The 26,695-nt window shown below is 40.7% G+C and overlaps 2 protein-coding genes across 3 annotated transcripts in view; one reads left to right on the top strand and one right to left on the bottom strand.

Moving 5' to 3' along the window:
- The window catches only part of Nemf (nuclear export mediator factor), a 53,769-nt gene extending 41,122 nt beyond the window's left edge, over nt 1-12,647 (top strand). Inside the window, exons 23-33 of one of the 2 annotated variants that reach the window (XM_048415936.3) lie at nt 1,146-1,416; nt 3,068-3,110; nt 3,238-3,287; nt 5,646-5,811; nt 6,820-6,897; nt 7,372-7,569; nt 9,768-9,800; nt 11,522-11,622; nt 11,735-11,778; nt 11,859-11,938; nt 12,147-12,647. In XM_048415936.3, the coding sequence (XP_048271893.1) occupies nt 1,146-1,416; nt 3,068-3,110; nt 3,238-3,287; nt 5,646-5,811; nt 6,820-6,897; nt 7,372-7,569; nt 9,768-9,800; nt 11,522-11,622; nt 11,735-11,778; nt 11,859-11,938; nt 12,147-12,224 (1,142 nt within the window). In that variant the 3' untranslated portion in view covers nt 12,225-12,647. Of the gene's footprint in view, nt 1-1,145; nt 1,417-3,067; nt 3,111-3,237; nt 3,288-5,645; nt 5,812-6,819; nt 6,898-7,371; nt 7,570-9,767; nt 9,801-11,521; nt 11,623-11,734; nt 11,779-11,858; nt 12,084-12,146 lie in introns of those variants that run through there. The other variant, XM_085697582.2, reaches the window with a different exon arrangement.
- A 256-nt stretch (nt 12,648-12,903) lies between these two features.
- Nucleotides 12,904-26,618, bottom strand: Klhdc2 (kelch domain containing 2). The gene is made up of 13 exons (XM_048415938.3): nt 26,209-26,618; nt 22,717-22,796; nt 20,504-20,621; nt 18,419-18,534; nt 18,053-18,134; nt 17,609-17,692; nt 16,990-17,070; nt 16,856-16,914; nt 15,595-15,704; nt 15,160-15,232; nt 14,120-14,207; nt 13,319-13,371; nt 12,904-13,214 (listed from the first exon to the last, which is right to left on the bottom strand). Exons 1-13 carry the CDS (start codon nt 26,359-26,361, stop codon nt 13,091-13,093), a joined length of 1,221 nt encoding a protein of 406 aa, XP_048271895.1. The 5' UTR covers nt 26,362-26,618; the 3' UTR covers nt 12,904-13,090.
- Nucleotides 26,619-26,695: the final 77 nt, after the last annotated feature.

The raw sequence follows: 26,695 nt of genomic DNA on the forward strand, positions 1-26,695 counted from the left end.
AAAATGCTAAATAATGCTAAATGTGCTTTTTTTTTGGTACTAGGGATTGAAAAAATATTCTAATGATAAAATTAGTTAACTAAATACATAATCAAAATACATTTGGTAAAATTTGAGCTCCTATTGGATATTTTGTAAATATATCTAACAGGTAAACTTGGGTACATATGAATTAACATTTCCATTTGGGTTTAGGAGTTAGAAAAGATAAAATGAATTTATATCCAGTATAATTTCTAACATGATAATTTTGGTTCAGGCCAGTCTTTTGACTATCATCCTGACTCAAGTTTTCAAATGCCAATATTATGGATATAAGCCAATATGCCTAGCTTTGGTTGATTTTCATAATTGCTTCAAGTAAAGAGACCTACCAACCTAAGGAACATAGAGAAAGGGTACCCTGAACTACTTATAGTTATTCTCTCTCCTAGGGTCATTTTTTAAAAAAATATTTATTATGTATACAATATTCTGTCTGTGTGTATGTCTGCAGGCCAGAAAAGGGCACCAGACCTCATTACAGATGGTTGTGCGCCACCATGTGGTTGCTGGGAATTGAACTCAGGACCTTTGGAAGAGCAGGCAATGCTCTTAACCACTGAGCCATCTCTCCAGCCCCCTAGGGTCATTTTTTGAAGTCATATTGCATTGCTTATTTTAAAACTACTATGTTGCTAGATTTTGTTGATTGATGCCTACCATGTCCTTGTCATAAAGTGATATGTACATAACAATAATATTTATTATTTAATTTCATGATAATCCTTGCAAGATGGCAATTGGATCCAGTTATTAATATTTGTATCCTTTCGATTAAGTGTAAAGTTAGTTATATTATGTTTGTTGGTTGTCATTTACAAATTAATAAAACTAGAATTTATATAGCTACTTTTATTATCTTGCCTTCTGGAAGTAGCTGTGATAGACAACTTAGGTTTGTTACAGAAATATCAGCAGTGTCCATCTGTGATAGAGTGATCTTGGAGGTCATGTAAGGACTATCCTTTTGTCAGAACAGGGCATAATACATTGTAGAGATGACCAGGAATTTTTCTGTTGACCTGTTGGGCAACCTAAGTATTATTGGAGTCAATCACATAGCATCAGTGGAAGCTGCATACTGACTTCCTTATGGTTTACAGAAGGGGGTGACAGCAGTGAAGACGATAAAGAGGAATTACATGAAACTCCTATAGAAGTAGAGCTTGTGGCTCAGGTCGATCAAGAGGTTGCTGTTCAGAGTACCCGAGATGAATTAAGTGAGGAATTAATACAGGAGGAAAGTTCTGAAGATGGAGAGTCCAAAGAAGTCACGAAAGACGAAGAACCCATTGGTGAAATGAAGGGTGAGGAGGAAGACGTCCTCGATTATCCTGACACCACCATTGACTTGTCCCACCTGCAGTCCCAGAGGTAACGGTGAAAAGAATTGAAGTTTCCTTTATAGACTGGAAATGACGTTGAGGGAACCCTTATAAAACAATAACACGAAGATTAACTTCACACTGTTTCCACCCACTCTTCATGTTGTATTTATTACTCAGGGTTATTCTAGTCCTTTCACCCTCCTTTGTGTCTTTATTTTTTCAGCGTTTGATTGATCTTCTGCTAGAAATTCCCAGGATCAGAGAAAAGTTCATAAAGTAGCCAAAGTATGTCAGACTAGAAATAACCAGGCTCAGGACATGTTTGTTCAGTGATAGTGTTTGCTTTGTATGCTTAGAAACCTGGGGTTCAACCGGCATTGCAAGAGCAAATTATTACATTTTCAGGAAAATGAATGATCTGAATAATAAGATATTAAACAAAGTGATCTAAACTCAGAAAGAAAAAAGCTACAATCTCTGCCATATGCAGATCTTAGCCTCTAATGTGTATAGAGATGGGTGTGGGGTAAAGCCTCAAACCCATGGAGGAGACCAAGAGGAACAGGTAGATGATGAAGAAACATGGAGTGGGTGGTGCAAAAGGACACAGAGTGTGAAAGAGGAAGGAGACTGCAGTGAGGGGTAGCTAGGGGAACTCAGGAGATGATGGGGATGAAGTCTCTACTAAAGCTTGCTGCTATGAAGGAAGGACTGGGGAGACGACTCAAAAGAAAGTGTGTTGCTTTTGTAGGATACATGAGTTTTTTCCCCAGCACCCCTGTTGAGCCACTCACAACTGCCTGTAACTCCAGCTCCAGGGAATCCAAGCTGTCTTCTGGCTTTCCTCCACTCATTTGCACATACCCATATACAGACACATATACATAATTAAATACAAATATTAAAGCAAACTATAGTGGCGTACACTTTTAATCTCAGCAGAGGGAGGCAGTCTGCTCTACAGAATGAGTTTCAGAACACACAGTGCTACACAGAGAAACCTTGTCTCACGTATCAATCACTCACTCCTTTGCTTTGCTCTCTCCTCTCCCCTCTCCTCCCCTCCCCTCCCCTCCCCTCCCCTCCTCCCCTCCCCTCCCTTTCTTCTCTTCTCTTTTCTCTTCTCTTCTCTTCTCTTCTCTTCTCTTCTCTTCTCTTCTCTTTTCTTTTCTTTTCTTTAAGACAGGATTCCTCTGTGTAGCCCTGGTTGTCCTGGAACTCACTCTGTAGACCAGGCTGGCATCATACTCACAGTGATCCTCCTGCCTCTGCCTCCACAGTGCTGGGATAAAGGTGTGGCACCACAGAAAATGATGTTTTTTTGTTGTTGGTTTGTTTTTGTTTAAGAATTGTTATTAGAGTTTTAAAACATGGCTTAGAAGTCAGACAGACCGAAATTAAGTCTTAGGGTGTCTCTTTGGGCAAGCTACATTGTGTTAAAGCATGAATTTCTATCTTAGAAAACAGAGTATCCCTTCACAGGGTTTTGGTGAAGATTTTAGTGCAGAGCTTCTAGCAGCAACTGACAGAGAAAAAGATTTAACACATGTCACATGAGGAATGTATATAAAAGCATGGGAATATGATTTGGATGTATTTTGTCATATTTGAAGGTTTGTAGGACTGTAAGAAGATGGGGGAATTTTAAGACCAACTGAATGGCATTCGTAGGCTAATAAATTCTTTTGTTTTCATAGGCCTCTGCAGAAACTGGCTACAAAAGAAGAATCTTCTAATGCAGTAAGCTATTTTTGAAGTTATTTTTTTTTTATAAAATTGTGTTTTTTCTGAATAAGTTCTTTTGTAATTTACTATTTGAAAAAAATAATAGTAATGGTTTTTATGATTCCTTGTTCTTGTTTAATAGAGTGACAGTAAATCGCAGAGCCGAAGACATTTGTCAGCCAAGGAAAGAAGGTAAAAAGGGGTTATATGACTGAATCAGGTTATAAACATTGACAGCTGAGTAATGAGATGACTGGAAGGGTAATGTGCATGCTGTGCTAGCATGACAGGTCTCCTGGGCCTTATCCTCTGACCTCCACATGGATAGAGCATGCTTGTGCCTGCATTCACACATCATATATACAGAACAATAAATAATAAATTTAAACTTTAAAATAAGTTTGCTAACACGTATTTGCCTATTTTGAAGACTTCCTAATCACCAAAATTCTTATGTTTCTGTTTTTTGTTTTTCTGTGCAACCCTGACTATCCTGAACTTGCTTCTATAGACCAGGCTGGCCTGGATCTCAGAGAGCCACTTGCCTCTGCCTCCCAATTGCTGGGATTAAAGGTGTGCACCACCACCATTGGGGGCTGGAGAGAATCTTGAGTTTGATTCCCAGCAACCACATGGTGGCTTACAACCATCTATAGTGGACTCTGGTGCCCTTTCTGGCATAAAGGTATACATGAAGATAGAGCACTCATACATAAAATAAGTAAATTTTAAAAAAAGAAAAGGCATGCACCACCTCCACCAGGCTATCACCAAGGTCCTTTATGTCCAATTCTAATACTTTTTTTTTTGTATTTAAGGCTCATTTATGATAGGTAAGATAGATAAGTAGTAAAACAAACCTTTTATTATTATGTGAACATGTCCAGTGAATGTAGGACATTATGGATATAAAGCTCTTAATTTTTTTATTTAATTATTTTTCTAATTTATTCATTTTATTTTATGTGCCTTTATGTCTGTGTGAGGGCATCAAATCACTTAGAGCTGGATAACAGACAGTTGTGAGCTGCCGTGTGGGTGCTGGGAATTGAACCTTGGTCCTCTGGAGAAGCAGTCAGTGCTCTTAACCACTGAACCATCTCTTCAGCTCCCATGCTTTGATCTTATCTCCATTTTCTCTCCTACCCTCTCTTATTCTTCCCTTTTTTCCTCTTTAATTCTAGGATATTAATAAAAATAAATAGAATTTTTTTTAATTAATTAGGAAAGATTTGTATATGTCAAAAGCCTAGGGACTGGTGAGATGCTCAAGTAAGTAAAGTATTTGTCAGGTACACATAGGACCTGAGTTCCAGTTCCTAGGCCTTGTGTAGAAAGCTGAGCGCAGCAGTGAGCACCTGTTGTCTCAGCACTAGGACAAAGAAACAGGAGGTTCCTCGGGGCTTGGTGGCTGACCAGCCTAGTCAGAAACCAAAAGAACAGGAAAGCTCCCAGTTTAGTGGGAGATCCTACCTCGAGGGGTTAAGGCAGAGTTTGATGAAACAAAACACACATCATCCTCTGGGCTCTACATGCACATATACACAAGAAATATACCTTAGGCCAGGCAGTGGTGACACAAGCCTTTAATCCCAGTACTCAGGAGGCAGAGGCAGGCGGATCTCTGTGAGTTCGAGGTCAGCCTGGTCTACAAGAGCTAGTTCCAGGACAGGCTCCAAAGCTACAGAGAAACCCTGTCTCGAAAAACAAAAACAAAAAAAGAAAGAAAAAAGAAATGTACCTTAGATATTTTAACAGATACATGAAGGTGAAAAGAGACTTCAAGGACAATTAGCATTAAAACAGGGAAGGACAGGTTGGGATTTGTAAAATGTATGTATGTTCCAAAATGTGTTTTGGAAAAATGATAAAGCTTGAAAGGAAAGAAAAAGAAAGGTTCTATATATGTTATAAAGTCATAGATTGTTAGAGTAGAAGGTAAATTTAGATTAAATATAAGAGAACCTGGAATGACTAAGGACTTGGAGATTTATTTTACAAGTGTTATTAGGAGAATATTTTGGAAATTTTTGCGTGGAACTGTGACAAGAAGAGGAAACAGGGAAGGTTATAAAGACTCAAAGGAGTCTAAGAGGCAGTGAGTACCTGGGCTAAGACAGTAGCACTGGGAATAGAAAGATGCCAAAGCAACAGAATGTACCCTTCTTCTTTAATGTGTTTATGTTTGGATACTTTACTTATTCTACCAGCCAATCAAGAAACGTATTGAATGTCCAAGATATGCTAAAGCCTTGCTGATAGAATACTAGAAGTCCTGGTGTCTGCACATCAGGCTTGGTAGTTCAATGAATGAATGTGTAGTTGAGGAGGGATAAGCAAAAGTAATACTTTTGAGTCTTGATGACAGAATGAGAAATCTTTGAAAGATTTTCAGGTCTTTTTTACCTGATAATTTGAGCCTCTTTATATACAGTGGTCTAGTGGTTATTAAGTTAAAAAGAGGCATTGTATATGTTCTCCTTCCCTTTTAGACATTTTTAGGACACATTTGACATTTTTAAAATGTGATATTACTTGGTTTTCATTTAGAGAAATGAAAAAGAAAAAGCTTCCAAGTGACTCAGGGGATTTAGAAGTGATGGAAGGAAAAGAGAAAGAAAGAGAAACTGCTGTGCACACTGCTGTGCACACTGAAGCCTCCCAGAACACAGGCAGAAGTGCTGCAGCTGGTCAACCAGTGAAAAGAGGACAGAAGGTAACAAGTGCGCTTCTGGATGACCCTTAGTTCAGTAGGGCTCGTCAGTGCAGCTGGGGCGTCCTCTTGGTTTTGTTTAAACGTTTAAAAGTGAAATACAAGGGGCTGGTTGCTCTTCCAAAAGACCAGATTCAATTCCAGCATTTACATGGCACTTAACAACTAACTGCCTGTCACTCCCGTTCCGGGAGATCCAGATCCTTTTCTGGCCTCTCTGGGGCACCATGCATGCAAGTGGTGCACAGATATACCCATATACATAGAATCCTTTTTAAGTAAAATAGAATATGTACATAATTTTTTAATTCTGAGGCTGAAAGTTAGCTGGAAAGATAAGACTGCACCTGATGAAGGTTGTACCGGGAAAGGGCTTCTGCTAACACATACAAACTTCCTGATGTTAAACATTGCTGAGAGATCCTGAGGACTAGCATGGAGGCTGAGATGGTGGGGACACCTTCCTTCAGTGTTGCTGCACTGGGATTTGAAAGTTGGACAAGGCAGCCATTGTGATGTAGATACCATGTTCTCACTGTGGCAGACCATCTGAGGGCATCATTTGCTTCAGACAGTGGGAAGCAGGAAACAGGAGATCTATATCCTGACAAGAGGGTTGCCAGTGTGTGTGGCCACCAACCTGAGTCACCAGTGGAGTCACTTCGAGGTGTCTGCTCAGTCCTGGCCCTAAACTGCTCAGGGATCCACTGTACCTGTTGCACTGTTCCTGAACAGGGCCCAAGAAGGAAGGCTCACAGATGGCGGGAGAGGGACAGAGAGCCAGACTTTTAAAGCCATTTTTATTCAAAATAAGTTGTGTTGATTTACCCTTACTTGTGTATATGTCTTCTGTCCCTGAGGGGTGAGGACTATCGCATACTCACCTTTCTGTCCTCCGTATTGATTGTTCTTTATATTGGTTGGCGCCTTGTTTAAAAGCATATTTGGTAGAATGAAAGAGGCATTTAAAAATTACTGTTTATTGCTTTTTCTCAAATCTTTTGATTTCAGAGTAAAATGAAAAAAATGAAGGAAAAATACAAAGACCAGGATGAAGAAGATCGTGAACTTATTATGAAATTGCTAGCAGTGAGTAACATCTTAAATTATTTTTCTTGCTTTTCAGTGGGCATCTGGGCTATGATAAACATTAAGAACCTTAACATTGTTCAAGGCCAGCCTGGTCTACAAGAGAGCTAGTTCCAGGACAGGCTCCAAAGCTACAGAGAAACCCTGTCTCGAAAAAATCAAGAAAAAAAAAAAACCCGTAACATTATTTGGGCCAGTGAGGTGACTCAGTGTGTAAAGGCACCTCACTTTCCACCAAGCCTGGCAACTTGAATTCAGTTCCTAGAACCCACATGTTCTAAAGAGAAAACTTTCCTATATGTCATCCTCTGAATTCCACATGTATATTATGGTATGGGCACCCTACACTCATAAGTGTACACACAACTGTAAGGAAAAACAAAAGCTTAGATTCAAAACATTAAAGTAAAATTATTTTACAACCTTTGTATTAATATTAATTACATTGATTCTTTCCCCCTTATGAATTGAAAGTCTGCAGGTTCAAACAAAGAAGAAAAGGGGAAGAAAGGGAAGAAAGGAAAGGCGAAAGACGAGCCTGTGATGAAGCAGCCACAGAAGCCCAGGGGGGGACAGCGGGCTCTCGATGTTGTGAAGAAGGAGCCACCGTCCCTTCAGGTTCTGACCCAGGACATACAGGACTTGGCTGTAGATGATACACATGATGACAAGGTGAATGTTCCCAAGTGGGATGACCAGAGCCTGGGTGACCAGAGCCAGGATAAGTCCAAGATAAGTTGGTCTTCATCATAGAAACAAAGCCTCAAAGATAAAATTAGTTTCACAAAAAATGTGCAGCTGATAAATTGACTAGATGCCTTTGGAAAATTAGTTTGGGGCTAGAAAGATGGAATTTTGTAAAATGCTTGCCATGAGACCTGAGTTCCAGCCCCAGAACTAGCACTGGGGTGGCTGTTGTCCGGGGAGCAGAGCCCACTCAGCAAGCTCCAGGGCCATGAAAAATCTTGTCTTAAAGTAGATGGTATTTCTGATGACATCCAAGATTGCCCTCTGACCTGCACAGGCACATGCACACAGGTTCACATAAAGTAACATAAAGTAACAGTTTTATGGGAGAGGTTTCACATGATTCCAATGGAACTCAGTTAAAATAAGGAAATATTGGGCTTATCTAAAGTAAAAAATAAAGTTTTACTTGTGTAAACTTTTCAATTGTATTATATAATATTAAAAATAACTATGTTGTCAGAGGTTAGGTCTCAGTTGTAGAAGCAGGAAGATATATCTTTTCCAGCTAAGATACTTTTAATGGTGTTATCAAATAAAAGTCACAGTTAAGTATATCTTTGTACAGGAGTAGGTAAAATTCTTGAAATGCTGAGCTTTTAAAAATAAATCTGTATAAAGTATAGGCTAAAAGTTAACAGGTGTGGTAATCACTGTAATCCTGACTTGGCTGTTCTTACTTGGGCCACACTGTTTTTAGTAAAGTGTGAGTTTCCCGTTTAGTTTAGTGAGATGCTTGTAGGAATTTCTTGTCACTATTCTTTCTCCCTCTACTGAGCAGCACTTTTAATGTTTCTAAATTTCACTTTTGTTCTATTGTTGCCATATGTGTAGTTTTATCTGTAAACTTTAGTCCCAGAAATCTCCATACCAAATATGATGGCATATAGCTAAAATTCCAGCACTTCCAAAGCCAAAGCAGAAGGAAGGAGCAAAATATGATGTAGTGATATTTCATTTGTATTTTAATAAATAAAGTTTTCTGTAAGACCAGAATGCAAAACAGCCACACTAGTCAGCCATAGAGGCCAGGTGGTGTGGCCTTTAACCCCAGGACTATAGAGGAGCATAAAGCAGGATAGACAGGAACTCGCTCTTTCAGTCTGAAGATTTCATAGATGGAAGAGCTCTCTGGGGACTGGCTGCTTTGCCTTTCTGAACTTCAGGTTGAACACCAATATTTGTCTCTGGGTTTTTATTAATCATACTACAGTATGAGGCCAGCTTAAGATATGTAGCAAGTCAGGACAAGGGAAAATTTCCTAAGAGGTAATAATAATCTTTCATGGATATGAATTTTGGTCTAAATGTCAGTGTAGTAATATTAAGAGGTTGGGCTTTTAGGCAATGAAGTAATGCCCTTATGAGATTAAAGGGACCTCTCAAATGAAAACCTGGCAATCAGATGCCAGTTTTTGTTGTTACTGTTTTAAGAGTCTCATGTACTGGGCAGTGGTGGTGCACGCCTTTCATCCCAGCACTTGGGAGGCAAAGAGAGGAGAATCTCAGAGTTAAGGCCAACCTGGTCTACAGTGTGAGTTCCAGGACAGCTAGGACTACACAGCGGTCTCACAAAAAAAAGTAGTCTCATGTAGCACAGACTGGTCTTAAACTTGTTGCTGAGTAAGCTCCTCCTGCCTCAACACCTCGGGTGCTGGGATTACAAATATGTGCTACTGTACTCTACTAAGAGACCATTTCAAGACAAGTCTTCACAAAACCTACTGCTGTCCTGATCTTGAACTTTTAGCCTGCAGAACCATTAGGTGTAAATTTATTATTCAAAAAATTGTGGGCTCTGAAATCTCTTGTTACAACAGCCTAGTTTGTCTCCAAATAGGTATTGTTCATGTGACTTAAATACACAAAATTAAGTTTATCTCAGTATTTAAAGTTTATCTTAAAATTGTTGGCAAACATTTTTTTTTTTTTGAGGTTCTTTTTGTAGGATTACTTTTCTCTACAAATATTAACCTTGTCATTTCAGGTTGTCTCTACAACTTAACATGACTTCATCATATACTTTAACGAGTTATATAACAGCCTTATATCAATTATGTCAATTTCTTTCTGCTTAATGCATATTGGTACAAAAGCTGAATTTAATCTTTGTTTGGGCCTAGGAAGAACACGATCTGGATCAGCAGGGAAATGAGGTATGATTTAAGTGGGTTTGCTATTCCATCTCACTGTAATCTTTGCCAGAACATCAGCTACCACTCCAAACTAAGCTAGATGATTGTGCAGATCTCAAATTAGTCTTTGTTTTTGTTGACAGGGATTCAGAATGTATCCCTGCCTGGCCTGGAACTTGTTATGCATTATTGAAAGGTCTTGAGTTCAAGAGATCTGTCTGCCTCTGCCTCCTCAGAGCTGGGATTAAAGGTGTGCACCACCATACCTAGACTGAAGATATTCTTTATCCCTCCCCTTCCTTTGTGCCTCAAAATTATTACTATGGGGGATAATAACCACTTTTTATAGTATTCTGTAAATTAATGTAAAAGTTCAGCACCAAGCATTTTGCCCTTGTAGTCCTCATAGTCCACAAATGAGAACTAGTTTAAGGAGACCTGAAATTTCTCCTTAAGAACAGAGATGGCTCAACAGTTAAGAGCACTTGCTGCCCTCCCAGAGAACCTGAGTTCACTTCCCAGGCTATACACGGGGCCACTCAGAACCATCTGTAGCTTTAGCTTTAGAAGATTTGATGTCCTCTTCTGGTCTCCATGGACACACACACACAAAATACACTTTTTTCTCTGACACATAAATACACACACACATTTTAAAAAAAAAAGCAGTGTAGCCTAGACTTGCTCAACTTTGGCACTGTTAGCATTTTGGAGAGCATGATCCTTTGTTGCCAGGCCTATATAACATAAGTTAACAATACACATGGCCTAAACCATTAGATGCCATTCCTTTTATTCTGAAAGCCAAAACTATATCTAGATATTGACGAATCTCCTGTAGTGGGAGCGAAGTCCCTGTTTCAAAATCATTGGTGTAGCTGAAGTGTGGTAGCATGCGCCTGTACTCAGAGACAGGTGGGTCGATCTCTGTGAGTTTTGTCAGCCTGGTCTACAATAATGAGTTCAGGGACAGCAAGAGCTACACAATGAGACTATTTTGTCTAATGGGATAGCTCAGTCTGTCAAGTGCTTGCCATGCATGCATGAGGACCTGAACTCAATCCCCAGAACCCCTATGAAAAACCAGGCAACGCAGCATAGCATGTACCTTTGTATAATCTTGGCACTAAGGAAGTGGAAACAAAAGGCTCTCTGGAGCTTGCTGACCAGCTAGGCTTGCTCAGTTTGTGAGCTCTGAGTTCAGTAAGAGACTTAAATAAGTTCAAGAATAGAGGCTTCTACACACGAAAATCACTGGTCTAGCCCACATTTTAAGTCCTGTTTCCTTGCAGCAGACTTAAACTCCTTGCAGTTACTCATCCTCATCTTTTGAATCCACAATAGCTTCCCTGCAGCTTAGTTGCAGAGTCCAACTTGTCTTCCTCACCTCTCTAAATGTCGTTAAATGGTGCTTTGAAAACTGTTCCTGTTATTGAATATTCTAGGCCAAAACTCTAAGTTGTAAAGGATATATGTTGAAACACTACTTTTCAGTTCTTTGGAACTGTAAAGCAGAGTTGAGGCACTGCTGTCAGCTTATATTTTTTTCAGAAAAGGCTAAACATGTATTATGTATTCAGATGTTAATTTTTAGATTTTGCCTTTGCCTTTATTATGGTGTGATGGTCTGCATGTTAGGCAAGGGCTCTACTATTCAACACCCCACCTCCTCCAACACCTAATGTTCTTTTTAAAGTTTGGCATAATTTCCTTTTCTAATTGTTTTTATTTTCCTCTTTTAGGAAAATCTGTTTGATTCTTTGACAGGGCAGCCACATCCTGAAGATGTACTAATGTTTGCTATTCCAATCTGTGCCCCTTACACCACCATGACAAATTATAAGTAAGCCAGTATTATTTCATTCATAACACAATGCCTTTATGAATCTCTTTGCAATCTCCATGTAGTAACTCATGTAATGTTTTTTGGGTTTTTTTGTTTGTTTGTTTTAAAGATACAAAGTGAAACTTACTCCTGGAGTTCAGAAAAAGGGAAAAGGTAATTTAGAGTTTTAATTGTGATTTTAAAATAGTTTAAGTGACTGAACCAGAAGTACATTTTCAGCTCTCTATTCACAGCTGCAAAGACGGCCTTGAATAGTTTCATGCATTCCAAAGAAGCAACAGCAAGAGAAAAAGACTTATTCCGCAGTGTGAAGGTAAAATTTTCCTTCAGAACTCTGGGGACTGGTGGTGTGGTCCAGATATTTCCTGTTGTCTTGATTCAGTGCTGTCTTACTAGGAGCCATAAATAAGTATAATCTGCTCAGCAAAGGTTATAAATGCCTTTCTTCTGACAGTAGAATATAGAGAATCATCCTAAACATGATTTACTGCATGGGATATTAAGCACTTTTCTTTTTTTAGGACACAGATTTATCAAGAAACATTCCTGGCAAAGTGAAAGTGTCTGCACCTAATCTTCTTCATGTAAAGAGAAAATAGCTGAAATGAGTCCTGAGACACTGGGAAGAGCCAGTTTTATAGCCTTTGGAAGTCACAGATGCAGACATGTTAATAGGACTTCCACATTTACAAATGAGCACATTGCCTTGCTATATCACCAAAAGGACTTAAGATTTTTTTCAAGTTTTATATATATATATATAAACTGTTACAATAGTATTTCCTAAAATATTTGTGAGATGTTAAATGATACACATCTGTAATTGTTCTACATTTTATTGAAATTCTTGAGGTTTCATTTAATGATGTAAATACCCTGAAGTGGCTCAACTGCATTAACTACTGATCTGAAGGTTTACTGTAGATGACTTCTAATACACATATATTATATTATGGCCAATCATGAGGGGTTTTGTTTGGTTTTGTGTGGGCAATTAAACACTTAGGGTTTGTGTCTTGAAAGTTTTGTCAAATTTTACATCATATGCAAAAAACAGGAAGGTGACATTGTTTCTGTGCATCACCCTGATTTCTTCCTTGTAATGTCACTCAGTTGTGTGCCGTTTTCTTTTCCATTTCTAGCAGTTAATCAAGTAGTATCTTAATCTCTACTATCAGAAGTACATTTTATAAAAACTGTTATACCCATTCTTGGTACAAAAAGCCAATACAATGATTTTTTTCTTTTTTCTTTTTTTTAACTTTAACAATAGACAGGTAAGTGTTAAATACATTTATTGTAAACTTTAGACACAAAAATAGGTTCTCTAGACCATCCACATGCACATAAAACCCAGAAAGCTGCAAACTACAACAATGTATATAATTATACAAAGGATGCCACTCTCTGACAAATACAAGGTTGTCTTCCATGCAAGTAGATCAGAATTATTATCTCTGAAGCCTTATGATCCAGAAGTGTTGTTACTACCGAACCTCTGATTAACACTGTGGAGTAGGTGTTTTGGAAGGCAGTTCCATGAGTTGGCTAGCATTTCTTTAAAGCAAATGACTGCTTCTAAGCTTAGCCTAAAAGTGGACAAGGAAAGAGAAAAATAATTTTACATTAACTTGAATAAAGATTCATTATTACCTTTAAATAATCATATACCAAGTACCTGGTAAGTACTTACCGAACAAGAGATTTTGGTTGAACTGAGAATATAAGTACTTCATTACTGTGTGCCTAGAAGAAAAGAAGCCCAAGTTAAAAGGCAAGTGCTGGAACCAGGTTGATGTGGTGCACTCTTGTAACCCTGGCTCTACGATGCAAGGCAGGAGGACTGCAGCAAGTCTGAGGCCAGCGAGGGCAGGAGCTGGACCCCAAGCTGGGAATATATAGCTCAGTGGTGAAATGCTACCTAGTGTTCACAGGCCTTGTGCTCAGTCCTAAGCAATGCAGAAAAAGAGAGTCTGGAGAGACAGAGAGATGGCTCAGCTGTCTGCTCTTCCAAAGGACCTGTGTTCAGTTTCCAGTACCAACTTGAGGCTGTTCACAACCAACTGCAAGCCCAGCTCTAGTGGGGGGTCTGGTAGCTCTCTTTTGGTTTCCATGAGAACTACATGCACATGGAGCACGGACATACATGAAGGCAAAACACCTTTAATCCCAGCACTGAGGAGGCAGAAGCAGGTGGATCTCGAGGTCAAGGCTAACCTGATCTACAGAGAAGAGCTCCAGAACAGGGCTACACGGAGAAACCCTATCTTGAAAAATCAAAAATAAAATAATAAAATAAAAAAGCCCAGCAGGGTCACCTGATAAAGGCTCTTGTCACTATGAGTTAGCTCTAACAACCTAGATAGATTCCCAAGACCCACATGAATTAACTACAAGTATTGTCCTCTTCCCATGGCGTACATGCACGTGTGCCTGCGCACACAAAAGTATTATTTTCCAAAAATATGTTCAATAACAGTAAAGGTATACTTACAGCTCTATGATGGACCAGCAAATTGTTTGCACAACCACCAAAAACAATGACTTCTCCTTCATCGCTTGCACAAGCTGTATGCCATAACCTGCATGTAAAACAAAAGTGAGTTCAGTACCTCAAAAGTCCAAACTGATCATTTGAACTATGCTGTAGGGCTAGTGATAGAAAGACAGATATTTCAAGGTAGTTCAGACCAAATATAGTAAAAATCCATTCTCAGGGAAAAGCAGCTTTTTATAAGGCCTGCCTTGGTGTGGAACACAAATGGAATTGGAGACAGGTGGATCTCCAAGTCTGAGGCCAATCTGGTCTACAAAATGAGGGATTTTTAACCAAACAATCTAGGTCTTTGTTAGCTAAAAGTCTTATGGGAGCTAAGCAGAGGCAGGGTGAGTTGGCCTCACACACAGTATCTCGGACTGAAATTACTAAAGCTCTCCAAACCGGATTAATTCCATGGAAAAGTCATTTCTGCCAAATGTCTTAGCAGAATGAGGCTTTGGATGAACAACAATGGAGGCTGGCATATTTAAAACACTTTAACTACCAATGCTAAGTATGTAATTGCCTGTAGTGATTCCTTTGGAGACTAAAAGAATATCCCATCAGTGTTTAAAAAGGAAAAAAAGAACAACTTTAAAATTTAGAGTGTCTCATGTAGCCCAGAGCCCCTATCTCCTGACCCTCCTGCTTCTGGCTCCTATGGGCTGGGATTACGGGTGTGTGTGTCCTCACCCGGCATTTCCCTGCCTTTGAAAACAGTCTTACTTAAATCTTTACTGAATAATGCTACTGCAAACAATGAACAATTCTTGGTTTGATTTTTTTACATGTATATTCTTTAAAATGTAAAAGCATTACCACTGTTCTTCATCTAGATTGGGGAAGTATGATGTTAAACTTTAATACGAGTACCAGATTTTCCTAAGAATGTAGGATAAAATTCAGCCAAAACATCCTCAGTTCTTACCAGTCCTGTATACTCATGCGATTTAGTAATGAATTATAAGAAATTATACCTTTCAGGTAGTTCATACCTTGGCTTTTCAGTGTAAGGATGATTAAACTGAATCCACTCATTTTTACTGATGCAGTAAGTCCAGGCATCACCTAATTAAATAAAGAAAAAGCTATGAAGCATGTTCATCCTATCAGTGTTAAACTTAGAGGGCACAGCTTTAGCAAGAAACATATTAAGTCATATCCTGTTCCCTGTTCTCCTTAGTTACAGAAATAAGGCCTCTGCTTGTACAACCTTCCAGCAGGGATTTTACGTGCTCCAAGTCATTTTTTTTTTTTTTTTAAACAAGGCAGAATGGATTTAGGTCATAATATGTACAATTAAAAGGTGTTACAGGGTCAACATGAAGTCAACCTGAAAGGATACAGTTAGGACAGAATTTCAGTGAGTAGTATACTACAATTGCATAATTATGATATATGATGATAATATATCTATTTAAAGAACTCACTTAGTGGCTGCTTTTCAGTGGTAAATCCTCCAAAGAGAAAAAGATGATCTGAAGAGACTGGTGTCAGTGAGTGCCAGGATCTGCCAACAGGGCATATGCCTTGTGGAATTCTAAAAATAACAGCTGAGTTATAATATCTGTGGTTAGTCTGGGAGGCCACTCAGTCAATAAAGTGTTTGAGAATCCCAGTTCTATCCACAGAATCCACACATTATTTAAAGTGGGGGGGGGGGCAGGCTTGATGCATGCTTGTGATTCCATTGCTGGGGAGTTGAACCCCTAGAGTATGCTGGCCTATCCTATTAGGCAAATCCCAAGCCAGGAAGAGACCATATCTCAATAGGAAAAAGAGATTCACACTCAGAATCCCAGCACTTGGGAGGCTGAGATAGAAGACTTGCACAAGTTTGAGAGCCTAGGCTACGTACTAAGTTCCATGCTAACCTGTACTACAGTGTAATAAATACCCCATCACAAGAACAAAAAATGACCCAAAAATAGAACAGGTGGACAGCACAGAGTATACCAAAGACTGTGCTTAATCTCCACATGCACACATCATCAACCTTATACACAAAAATCTGTTTAAAGCAGATACCACAGAGGAATGCTAAAAGGATTTCTTTTAAAATTGACATGGATTATTAGAAAAAGAAAACTTGAAAAAGGCTTCCTGAAGTCTCAGGAGATGGCTCAGCAGGGAAACTGCCATAAAAGCATGAGAACCATTCAGAGCCCCAGCACCTACATAAGTAACAAGAGGACACCTCTAAGTGCATGTAGTGGCATTGAGTGGCATTTAGAAGGCCTCAATGAGATCCTCTAAGCAAGCAGGCTGGCCAGCTCTATTGGCGATCTTTGGGTTTGGCTGAGAGACCCCTTCTTCAAAATATACAGTAGACAATGTTTGAAGACCCCTGATGTCAGCTTTGAACCTATTACACACCTACACTCACACAAACATGCATCATGTATGCACATCTTAAATCCAGATACATGATTAAAAAGAAACCTCTCAGTATTAACTATATACTTTATATTGAACTATGTTCTTTGAAGGCAGATCAACTTCAGACTTTCTCTTTTCAGCAGACATGCTGTACCAGGCGTAGTTAAGCAGACTGGAAATAAAAATAAAATTCTTTCCTGAAGGACCCCAGTAAGAAACTGAAAGCACGTTCACTACATACTAGTAGGAAGTGGGCGTAGGGTCTGAAATGTACCTTGGAAAGCTTTTCTAAATATCTAAAGTAATACCTACAATTCATTCCACTCCCATGTGTCCAGATTAAGGCAGTGAAGATCATTCATTCTAGCATCCTAAAAAAGAGTAAGTAAGTAGTTACCATTTAAAGCATCCAAAAGCAAACCATTAAAAACTGTTTCTATACTCACTCGGTATCTGCCACCAAACACAAAGCCCTTGTTTCCAACAGTTGCGCAAGCATGGGCAGCACGAGGTGAAGGAGCTTTACCCTGTTAGAAAGGTGTAAAAACATCTTCATAAATATGTGGACTTTATAAACAGAGGGAACATACCATTTTTTTCTGAATATCATAGAACAAAAATATGCCAGATACTCAGAAATGCCAAAGTACAGATTTGTTGTTGACAGCAACAGTATTAAAAGCAATATTAAATACTACAAAACAGTATTAAATACCACAGCTGAACATTTTAATATTTCTGAGACTGTTACTGAATGAGTTGTGTCAGTATGGCTGCTGTAAAAAAAAAAAAGAAAAAAAAAAAAAAGACTGGAACATTGTATAGTATCTTTAAAAGGAAAGAAATCTAATCTTTAACTTCCAATGTAAAGCTCAATTTAGTTACTAGCAAATGAAGGTAAAACACAGCCTCTATATATTTGTTAAACTTCTGAGGTTATACTCCCTAAAGAGCAAGAAGGCTACAGATTGCACCCTCCAGAAAACAGGAATGAACTGTCAGTTTCGGACCCTCCCAACTCTGGTACCCTGTTCTCTAAGCACAGTTTCTTCTTCAGTAACTCACGGTGGTGATGGGCTGGCTCCAGACAAACGTTTCAGTGTCTAAAATATGTACATGATCATTCCATCCTCTTGGATGACTTGAATTCTATGGAAAAGCACCTGCATTATTTTACAAATACTGTTTATAAAATTATACAACCCTTGCTTGCCCAATTTATTAACAAACAAACAAAACTATTGGTCAAGGTAAAATGACTTTTGGGCTGGTAAGATGACTCAGCCGGTAAAGGCACTTGCTGTCAAGTCTACATTGAATGCCCAGAACCCACATGGTGGACCCAATTCTCTCAAATTGTCCTTACTTGGAAACACACTTGCACAAAGTCATGCACTCACACACACACAAATTTTCAAAATGTAATAAAAAGTTCACAAAGTTTTTTTTAAAAAAAAAAAAGACCATATTTTCAACATACTAAGTAGATCATAGGCAAACTTCACTTACCCAAAAAGATGTTTCATCAAATTCAAAAGTTCCCAGTACTTTATCTTCAGGTAAATATCCATATCCTCCAAAAAATATTAACCTGTTTGATATAAAACCAAACCATAAAAGATTTAAGTATCTGTAAGCTAGGTCATAGTGTTTTCTTAAATGTTGATATATGGAATGAGTTGGGTATAACTGAATATATGAAAATACTCAAATAACAATGCTTAACATGACAACTAGCTTTTAGGTGCTAGGTTAAATGAACTCATGTATTTATTATATGATGTGCTCCATGCTTATTTATAATGCTGACTAGGGTACTTAACAGGGTAACTACATTCTATACAAAAGTCCAAACATACAGTGCGTCTAACGTACTTGTTTTTATATACCCAGACACCAAGTTTGTCCTTTGACGATGGAGGAATTCCTTGGCAATCAATTCTTTCCCACTGTAACACTCTGTCTGCAGACCTTGAATCCAGCATGTAGAACTGTAAAAAGCAATGATTTCAATTAGTTTTGAGTACATAGAAAACTCATATTGGCATTTGTTTTGAACTGTATTTTATGATAAAGGTGTCATGTAATTCAGTGCTAAGTCTGACTGCAGACTGGCTGCCACACTGATCTGGATCAAGATTCTGAATTTACAACAGAATATAAAGTTTTTTTTTTCAATTTTATTTATTTATATTTTATGTATGACCACTCTGCATGTATACCTGCATGCCAGAAGAGGGCATCAGATCCTATAACAGATGTTGTGAGCTATCATATAGTTGCTGGGAAGTGAACTCGGGACCTCTGGAAGAGCAGCCGGTGCTCTTAACCACTGAGCCCCCCAGAATGTAAATTTCTTAAATCATTAACACTTTAAAAATGTTCAGCTACTTTTGTTTTCATTAGCTACACTTCTGTGACAGAGGAATTGGCTATGTGGTCATTTGTATCTTGGCACAAGCTCCACATGTTATCCTAATTTTGGATAAGCAGCTTGAATTTTTCTGATTTTATGTGTTTATAGCAGGACCATGTTTTTTTTTAAAAAAAAAAAAAACCCAAACCCTAGGCTCTTCAAATTCAACTGAACATGTCTTCCTGCCTAATTACTTCTAGGGGCTAAAAGATCAGTCCATACTTAGACTACCGGGTCTAATATCCTCTTCTGGCCTCCACAGGCACCAGGCACACACATGGTGCAAAGATATACACATAGGCAAGACACTCATGCACATGAAAATAAATCCTCAAAAAAAAGGTTAAATACTGGTCTAAGGACTCGAGTTCAGGTAACAGAACACACATCCCTCACCTTTCTGAGACACCTAAGTTTACTTCTGGTCAAACGTGACTTCTGAACTCTAGCCGTGTTAGTATCTATTAGTCCCCCTGTTACCCACTCCCCAGAGACCAGCTTCACTCCCTCCTAAGCCTTTTCAGGTCGTATCCACTTATTTTCCTGCCATATCTGCATTTGTGTGTGTAAGGAAAGAAGGGATGGACTTGAGCTTAAGTGACACCACAGTGTTCCTCCCAGATCTCAAAATCACAAAGCCACCTGACATTTCCTTGAATAAAACAGACCTGCAAGTCTCCACGTTGTAACTTCTCACTGTTCCATTGAAGCACTGCCAGCTGAGTAAGCACTTGTTCTACAAACCCAACAGAGCTTTCCTGTGCATGGCACCACTGAATGTCTACACGGCAGTCATTTAGTCACTCCTTTAGGAGTCTCTCCAGAATGTGACCTCCTGGACTCGGGAGCTGCATCATTCTCTCTCCTGTCTCCAATGTCCAACGTTGTACTCTGCGTATAAATGAGTAATAGGAGTCTGCCTATAAGCCATGTGCCTTTCTGGAACTTCATCTGTCTTTAACTGGCCTAAAAACAACCGAATTCCTTTTGCCTACTTGGAAAAAAATCAAAGCAGCATGTGTCCTAGGGCATCATTAGGTTATTGGTTTTTCAAGACAAGTCCTGGCTGTCCTGGAACACGATCTATAGACCAGGCTGGCCTCAAGTTCACAGAGATCCACCTGCTTCTGCCTCCCGAGTAACTTGAATTAAAGGTGTGCAACATCATCACCCAGCTACTTTCTCTTTTGAGTATTAATTTATCCCTATGACTTTGAGTTCACTTTTACCAGTTTTGTCTATAATTGACTTTGAAAATGCTTTCTAGCTAACATTCCTCTACCCCTCAGAGTTGTCAAGAGACTGTGTAACTGAGAGCACCAAACAGAAGTCACTAGGAAGTGACTACACACAGGCTGGCTGCTAACATTGACTTTACACAGGCCTCGTACAGACTGTAGAGAAACTCCTACCATACACAATCATACCACAATCAAGTATATACTTAACTAGAGTGCAGAAGAATAAGCTGAACTTTAGAAATCTGAGATTCAAAACGAGAAAGGAGAAAACTGTTCCAAACCATAATCCTTGAAGACACTAACCTTATTTGTATTGCCTCTGGAATGGTGTCCTCCAAACAAGTACAGCACCCTGTCCACACACACAGCACAGCTCCCAGACATGGAAGGAGGAACGTCACCTTCAGTGTTGATTTTTCTCCTAAAAGGAAGAGGGTTAGATAAGTTTCCCAGAGAAACATAAGGCTTATTAACTTATATCCCACAATAAGAGAAAAGGTGGCTGACAATATCTAGCGTCTTCTAGCTTCAAGATAACCCAAGGAATCAGCTTTCCAGGAAAACAGTCTTACTTGAGAATGAAAGGCTCTGATGTTCCACGAACCATCTCTCAAACTGTTGGTTTTTTATTTAAATGGTTTTAACCAACTGGGAGGTCTTTGTTTTACACTGATTTGTGTATGTTTGGCAGCTGTGTCACAGCATACACACGCAGGTCTGCACATGGCAGGAAGCTTGTCTCCCTCCATGTAGACTCTGGGTCATCTGGCTTAATGGCAATCACCTTTACCTGCTGAGCCGTCACTGCGGCCCTAGTTTGTGTTTAAGTAGGCCAACGATCCAAAAGGAAAACGTCAACATTCCCAGTGCTGACAGATTAATTTAACAGATTTCTTTCTTTTTTATTAAGTCACCTTTTAGTGATTTAAATAAGTCCCTATGTAATACTACCAGTTGTGTAGCCCTGGCTGGCCAGACAGAAATCTGCCTCCTCCTTCTCCCTTAAGTGCTAGAATGTAATGAATGTGCCACCATGCTCAGCTGTAGAGAGTCACGAAATTAATCGTTCACCTCAGGTCTCCTGATTACATCATCAGTCATTATCACTTTATCTTTGCTTAGCTTGAAGTAAGCTTATTGAAATTCTTAATCTTAAGAAATATGAATTCCAGAACTGAAGAGATGCCTCAGCAATTAAGAGCACTGGCTGCTCTTCCAAAGTACCTGGGTTCAACTCCCAACACCCACATGGTGTCTCATAACTACCTATAACTCCAGTTTCGGGTGATCTGACACCTTCACACAGGTGAATACATGCAGGCAAATGGATGCACATGAAATAAAATTAATTTAAAAATTTTGAATTCCTTTTGGGAATTTTCTAGTCCTGTAAAAAAAGATTAGCAAATAACCCATATAAACAAACTCACTATTGCAAAAAATAACTGTGACCTGTCTTAAATCAAATAGGACTACCATTCTCATTTCAAGATTGACATACGATAGTAAAGAACAAAAGTCTTTTAAAGCATAAAGTTTCCACGAAACAAACTATGGGGAAACACCTTTATAAAGCCCCAAAAGGCTACCCCAGTATTCTGAGAAACCCATCTAGTCTACTAACATATCCTTGACTCATATTGCTATCAACAGGCAGAAGTCCCTCAGATAGCTCTGGTTAATTTTTGTTTTGTTTTTTGAGACAGGATCTCCTTATGTAGCCCTGGCTGTTCTGGAACTCCTCTGTAGATCAGGCTGGCCTCAAATTCTGAGATCTGTCAACCTCTGCCTTCCAAGTGCTGGGATTAAAGGTGTGTGTCATAAGACCAAGCTAATTTTTATTTTTTACTTTTTTTTTTTCTTGTTTGTTTTTTCGAGACAGGGTTTCTCTGTAGCTTTGTTCTGGAACTAGCTCTTATAGACCAGGTTGGCCTCGAACTCACAGAGATCCACCTGCCTCTGCCTTCTGAGTACTGGGATTAAAGGTGTGCGCCACCACCGCCAGGCTTAATTTCGTGCTGGATAGGCAAGCACTTTGCTACTCAACTATTAATGCAACCCAGACAATAGTACTCAAATTCAAACTTGTAGCATCTTCCCATTCCAGGTTCTATATCACCTTCCTCTTGGTACTCTGACCAATGCTTGATTAGAAGCTTCTAAGCATTGACAGTATCTGGTATGTACTAAGATCAGTAGCTAATCTAAACTAGACTAGAAAATAGCTTAGCATCCTTAATTATAATATTCTTATTGATTAGAATGGGGACATTGTGCTATATGCCTTTAATTCCAGGAGTCTGGGTGCAGACGCAGAAGCAAGGGGATCTCTGTTGAGTCCGAGGTCAGTCTGGACTACACAGTAAGTTCTAGGACAGTTGGAGCTATGTAGAGAGACCCTGTCTCAGAAAAGAAACCTCCCCCTGGCCCAGCAGAATAGGTTTTCAACTTCCTTTGCAACCTTATTTGAAGTTTCTAAGTACCCACCCCCCCCCACCGCCCTAATACCCAATTACCATCTTCCAGTCTCCATATTGTAGATCCAAAGTTCTTCTCTGGGCAGATAAAAGTCATATAATCCTCTCACTTGATTGCTCTATGAAGAATAAGAAAGAGCGCAGAGATAAATAACTTGCCATTTTATTTTTAACTTAAAACTAGGGTTATGTGATGTGGGTCATCAGCACACAGCTGCAGTGCTGATGTGGAGCTCAGAGGACAACTGAGTCAGTTCTCGCCTTCCACCCTAATGTGGGGTCTGGGGACTGAACACAGATCATCAGGCTTGCGCAGTGAGTTTTTTACCCACTGAGCCATCATCTCCCTACCCCAGTAACTGATATTTTAAAGAGGCGTTTTATGGTTTGGTTTTTTTAAATCTATCTTATCTAAGATACTATTTATGATATTGATGATATAAAATTAAGTTTTGTATTCTTATTAATATAAAATGCAGTCTTCCAGAACCCAGCTACTTACAGTAATGCTTAGTACAGACAGACCTACAGACCTTCAGTCAAACTTTTGATACAACACTTGCAAATAGTACAAGAGCCCCCAGAGAGTCCCTAGGCAGTGGTTCTAACCGGTCATAATGCTGCAACCCTTCAATACAATTCGTCATGTTGTGGTGACCCCAACCATAAAATTACTTTTTTTGCCTCTTCATAACTGTAATTGTGCTACTGTTCTGAACCGTAATGTAAATCTCTTTGGTGAGCCAAGAGTTTTTGACCCCCAAAGCAATAGAGACCCACAGGTTGAGAACTGCTGCCCTAAGGTCATGCTGTATCCGAACAGATCAGACTATGCACCTGATCTCATCTGCCTGCCTGTATGGTGCAGGAGAATTGTCTGTATTCTGTCAATCATATTTTAATAAAACACTGATTGGCCAGGCAGGCAGTATAGGCGGGAAAGCCAGACAGGAAGTAGGGGTGGAGCAAAGAGACTGGGAGTATTCTGGGAAAACAGGAAGCTCCCTCCGCAGTTCTGCCCAGACCACCTGAGAGGAAAGATGAGCCGTGTGGCTAACGTAGATAAGGATAATGGGGTAACATAAGTTATAAGAACTAATAAGTAGCCTGACCTAATGGGCCAATCAGTTTATAATCTTATGGAGTCCCATCTGTGATTTTCCTTGGGAGTTGCCGGCTTTGGGGTACCGGGTGGGACAGAAACCCCAACAAGCCGGCCCCTCATGTTACACCTGCAGGTGACTTACATGCCCTGCCCATGCTAATATGGTGTTCTAGTTAAGCTTTCCTTTTGCCCACTCATTCTGAGGGCAAAACTGCACACAAATATTGAGTCTTCGGTGGCAACTGTAATTTCCTTGTTTGTTCAATGAAGGGTATTAACTAACAAAGATCAAGTTTATGGTATGTCCTCAAATTGCTTTATTTAACCTAGCAAAAAAGTTATTACAAAGTTTTAAAGTATAAATAATTTGCCGAGGGTTATTTAGCAAGCACTGGTGAAACCAGAACCCTTCCTTTCCCATGAGGACTGCCTTATTGTATTCTTGGATCCTCCCTGGCCACTTTCTGATCCTGATCAAACACAAGAGAAACTGCGCTTCCCTGAAAATGCGTCAGGGCCCAATGCACTTGAGTATTATCTTGTGATGGAGCAGCCAGCCGTGAACTCTTCTTCTCTCACTGGAGTGGGAAGAGAAGTGAGGGTCAGGACTGGTGTCACCTACCATCGTCTCTCATCTATCTCATCTCATCATCCGTCATCTCCAAGGCCTCCTGTGCCTCTTCCCAGGGTTCCAACCAAAGACATGGAGAAGTCGCCACGAGAGATGGATGAGGCACACACCTCAAATCCCAGCACTGAAGGCAGGTAGAAGGATTTCTGGGTGTTTGAGGCCAGCCTGGTCTATATAGCAATTTACAGGCCAGTCAGAGATACCGAGACCCTGTCTTTGTTTGAAGTGGAGGATTGCAGGTGCTGTATCACCAACTTCATGGACAGTGACTGCTCCCTCTCCTAACGTCAAGGCACTGAGGACTTTAGAAACCCACCATCAGAAGGTTTCCACTCTGGCAATTTCCCAACACACTACAGAAGAGTCTCATTCCTATGTCAACATGGGTGGTAGAAACAGAAGGATCAGGAGTTCAAGGCCGAACTCTGACACCATGGCTCAAATTATGAATAACATAATTTAGACTGAAATGTGATTGATCAATAGGTCTACCTTCCTCAAAGAGAATTTACATTTTTTAAAAAAGTTTTGCCTGCATAACTGTCTATATACTCCCTGGTGCAGTTCCCAAAAAGGCCATAGGAGGGTGTCAGGTCCCCAGGATTGGAGTTACAGACAGTTATGAGCTGCTATATGGGTGGTGAGACTCCAACTCAGAACTATGGCCAGTGCTCTTGACCACCGAGCCACCTTTCCACCCCCGAATTTACATTTTAATAATGGTCACCACACATCTGCTCCCTATTCTGAAGTTCTGATCACCAATCTCTAAAAACTTAGTCCCTGGAAGCGGGGAACAACATGATACATTCATTCCAACTAGCAAAATAACTAATGGTTGAACCAAATCAGGAAAGTTCTCTCAAAAAATTGGCCAACTATGATCAGGTCGCCAGTACCATAAGCTAAACTGTTACCAGAACTAGAGTCCCTAAGCAAACAATCCCAGTATGGGAGCAGAGAAGTGGATTTCAAGCCAATACCAAGGGGGAGATCCTTTTAATATTAAAACAGTATGCATAGTTTTGTGGTTCAAATGGATCAAACAAGTTTGAACCAAATGAAATCCACGAACTAGAGCGTATCGTGGAGTTCTAAAACTATAGAACCAGTTAGCACCGTTTGAAATGGGGGACAACAGTAGTATGTCCAGCTGGGGGTAGAACACGACTCCCAACAGGCACTTGGTCACAAAGGCCAAAGAACTGCACTCCAATTACATATGCTGCCGGGGATTCAGTGCTGACTGGTGGAATCGTTTTCCTTCAATTTTCGTAGTAGGGCCTTCTGAGGAGCAAACCCTCCTTAGCTGAAACCAGTTAAGGAAAATGGCCCTGCGCTCGTTCATACGGTAAGTAGGTGAGCATCAGTACAATCGTTGACGGCACGGCTACACCTTCGGAAAGGCTGCGTGCACGACTCCTATGGCCTTGGTTCATACAGTGGGCAAATAATATCTGCCCGCTAACTGCCCCAACGCGGGATGGGAAGGCCTTCGTGGGTGACCTGGGCCAAAGGTGTGGATGACTGTCGCACAACCTCGCCTCCACCCTTCTCCATAACCTAGGCCACAGTCATCCGCTACTCAACCCACACAACAGAGCCTGGCGATCGCTCCAAAGACAACAACGCGTCGGGGGAGGGGGGGGCAGGGTGACTCAGAAGTCCAAGAGAGCGGTGACAGCAGCCCAGAAGCCTGGAGTCCACCGAGGCGGGGAAGGAAGATGCTCTCCTGCACGGACAGGAGCCACGGGGGTCGCCCACCGCCCACGGAGCCCGCCCCGCCCCCGCTGACCTTGTAGCCGCCCCAGACGAACATGTGGCGCCCATCGCTGACGGCTACGTGGCCGCTGCGCTCGGCCGGACAGGCCAGCTCCATGGCCTCGTAGCCCTCGAAGGCCGGACCCGGGAGGTCGTCCGCTCGAGCATCCTCGTTGCCATCAGCCATCTTGAGGCTGCAGGGCTGTGCACCAGGACAGCTCCGGCCCCGCAGGCGGGAGACAAAGGAAAGCGGAGCGGTGGACAGCGGCGCGCGGCCAGCCCCGGCGACCCGCCTCTCCCGCGCTGCGCCTCCGCCTCCCGGCCGAGCGCTGAGGCGCTCGGGGGCAGCGACTGCGGCTGCGGGGCTCGCGGGGACCGCGGGGCCACCCGACACTGGCTCTGAGCGGGAGAGCGGCCACCGCAACTGGCACTCGCAGCCCGCCCCGCCTCCAGGCGCTAGGGCCTTGTTTACGCCTCCGCCGGAAGTCGCCACAGCCGACCCTGCCCGCGCGCTCCGGAAG

This window comes from Myodes glareolus, chromosome 11 (assembly GCF_982192425.1).
Source record: "Myodes glareolus chromosome 11, mMyoGla1.1, whole genome shotgun sequence".
Taxonomy (NCBI): Eukaryota; Metazoa; Chordata; class Mammalia; order Rodentia; family Cricetidae; genus Myodes; species Myodes glareolus.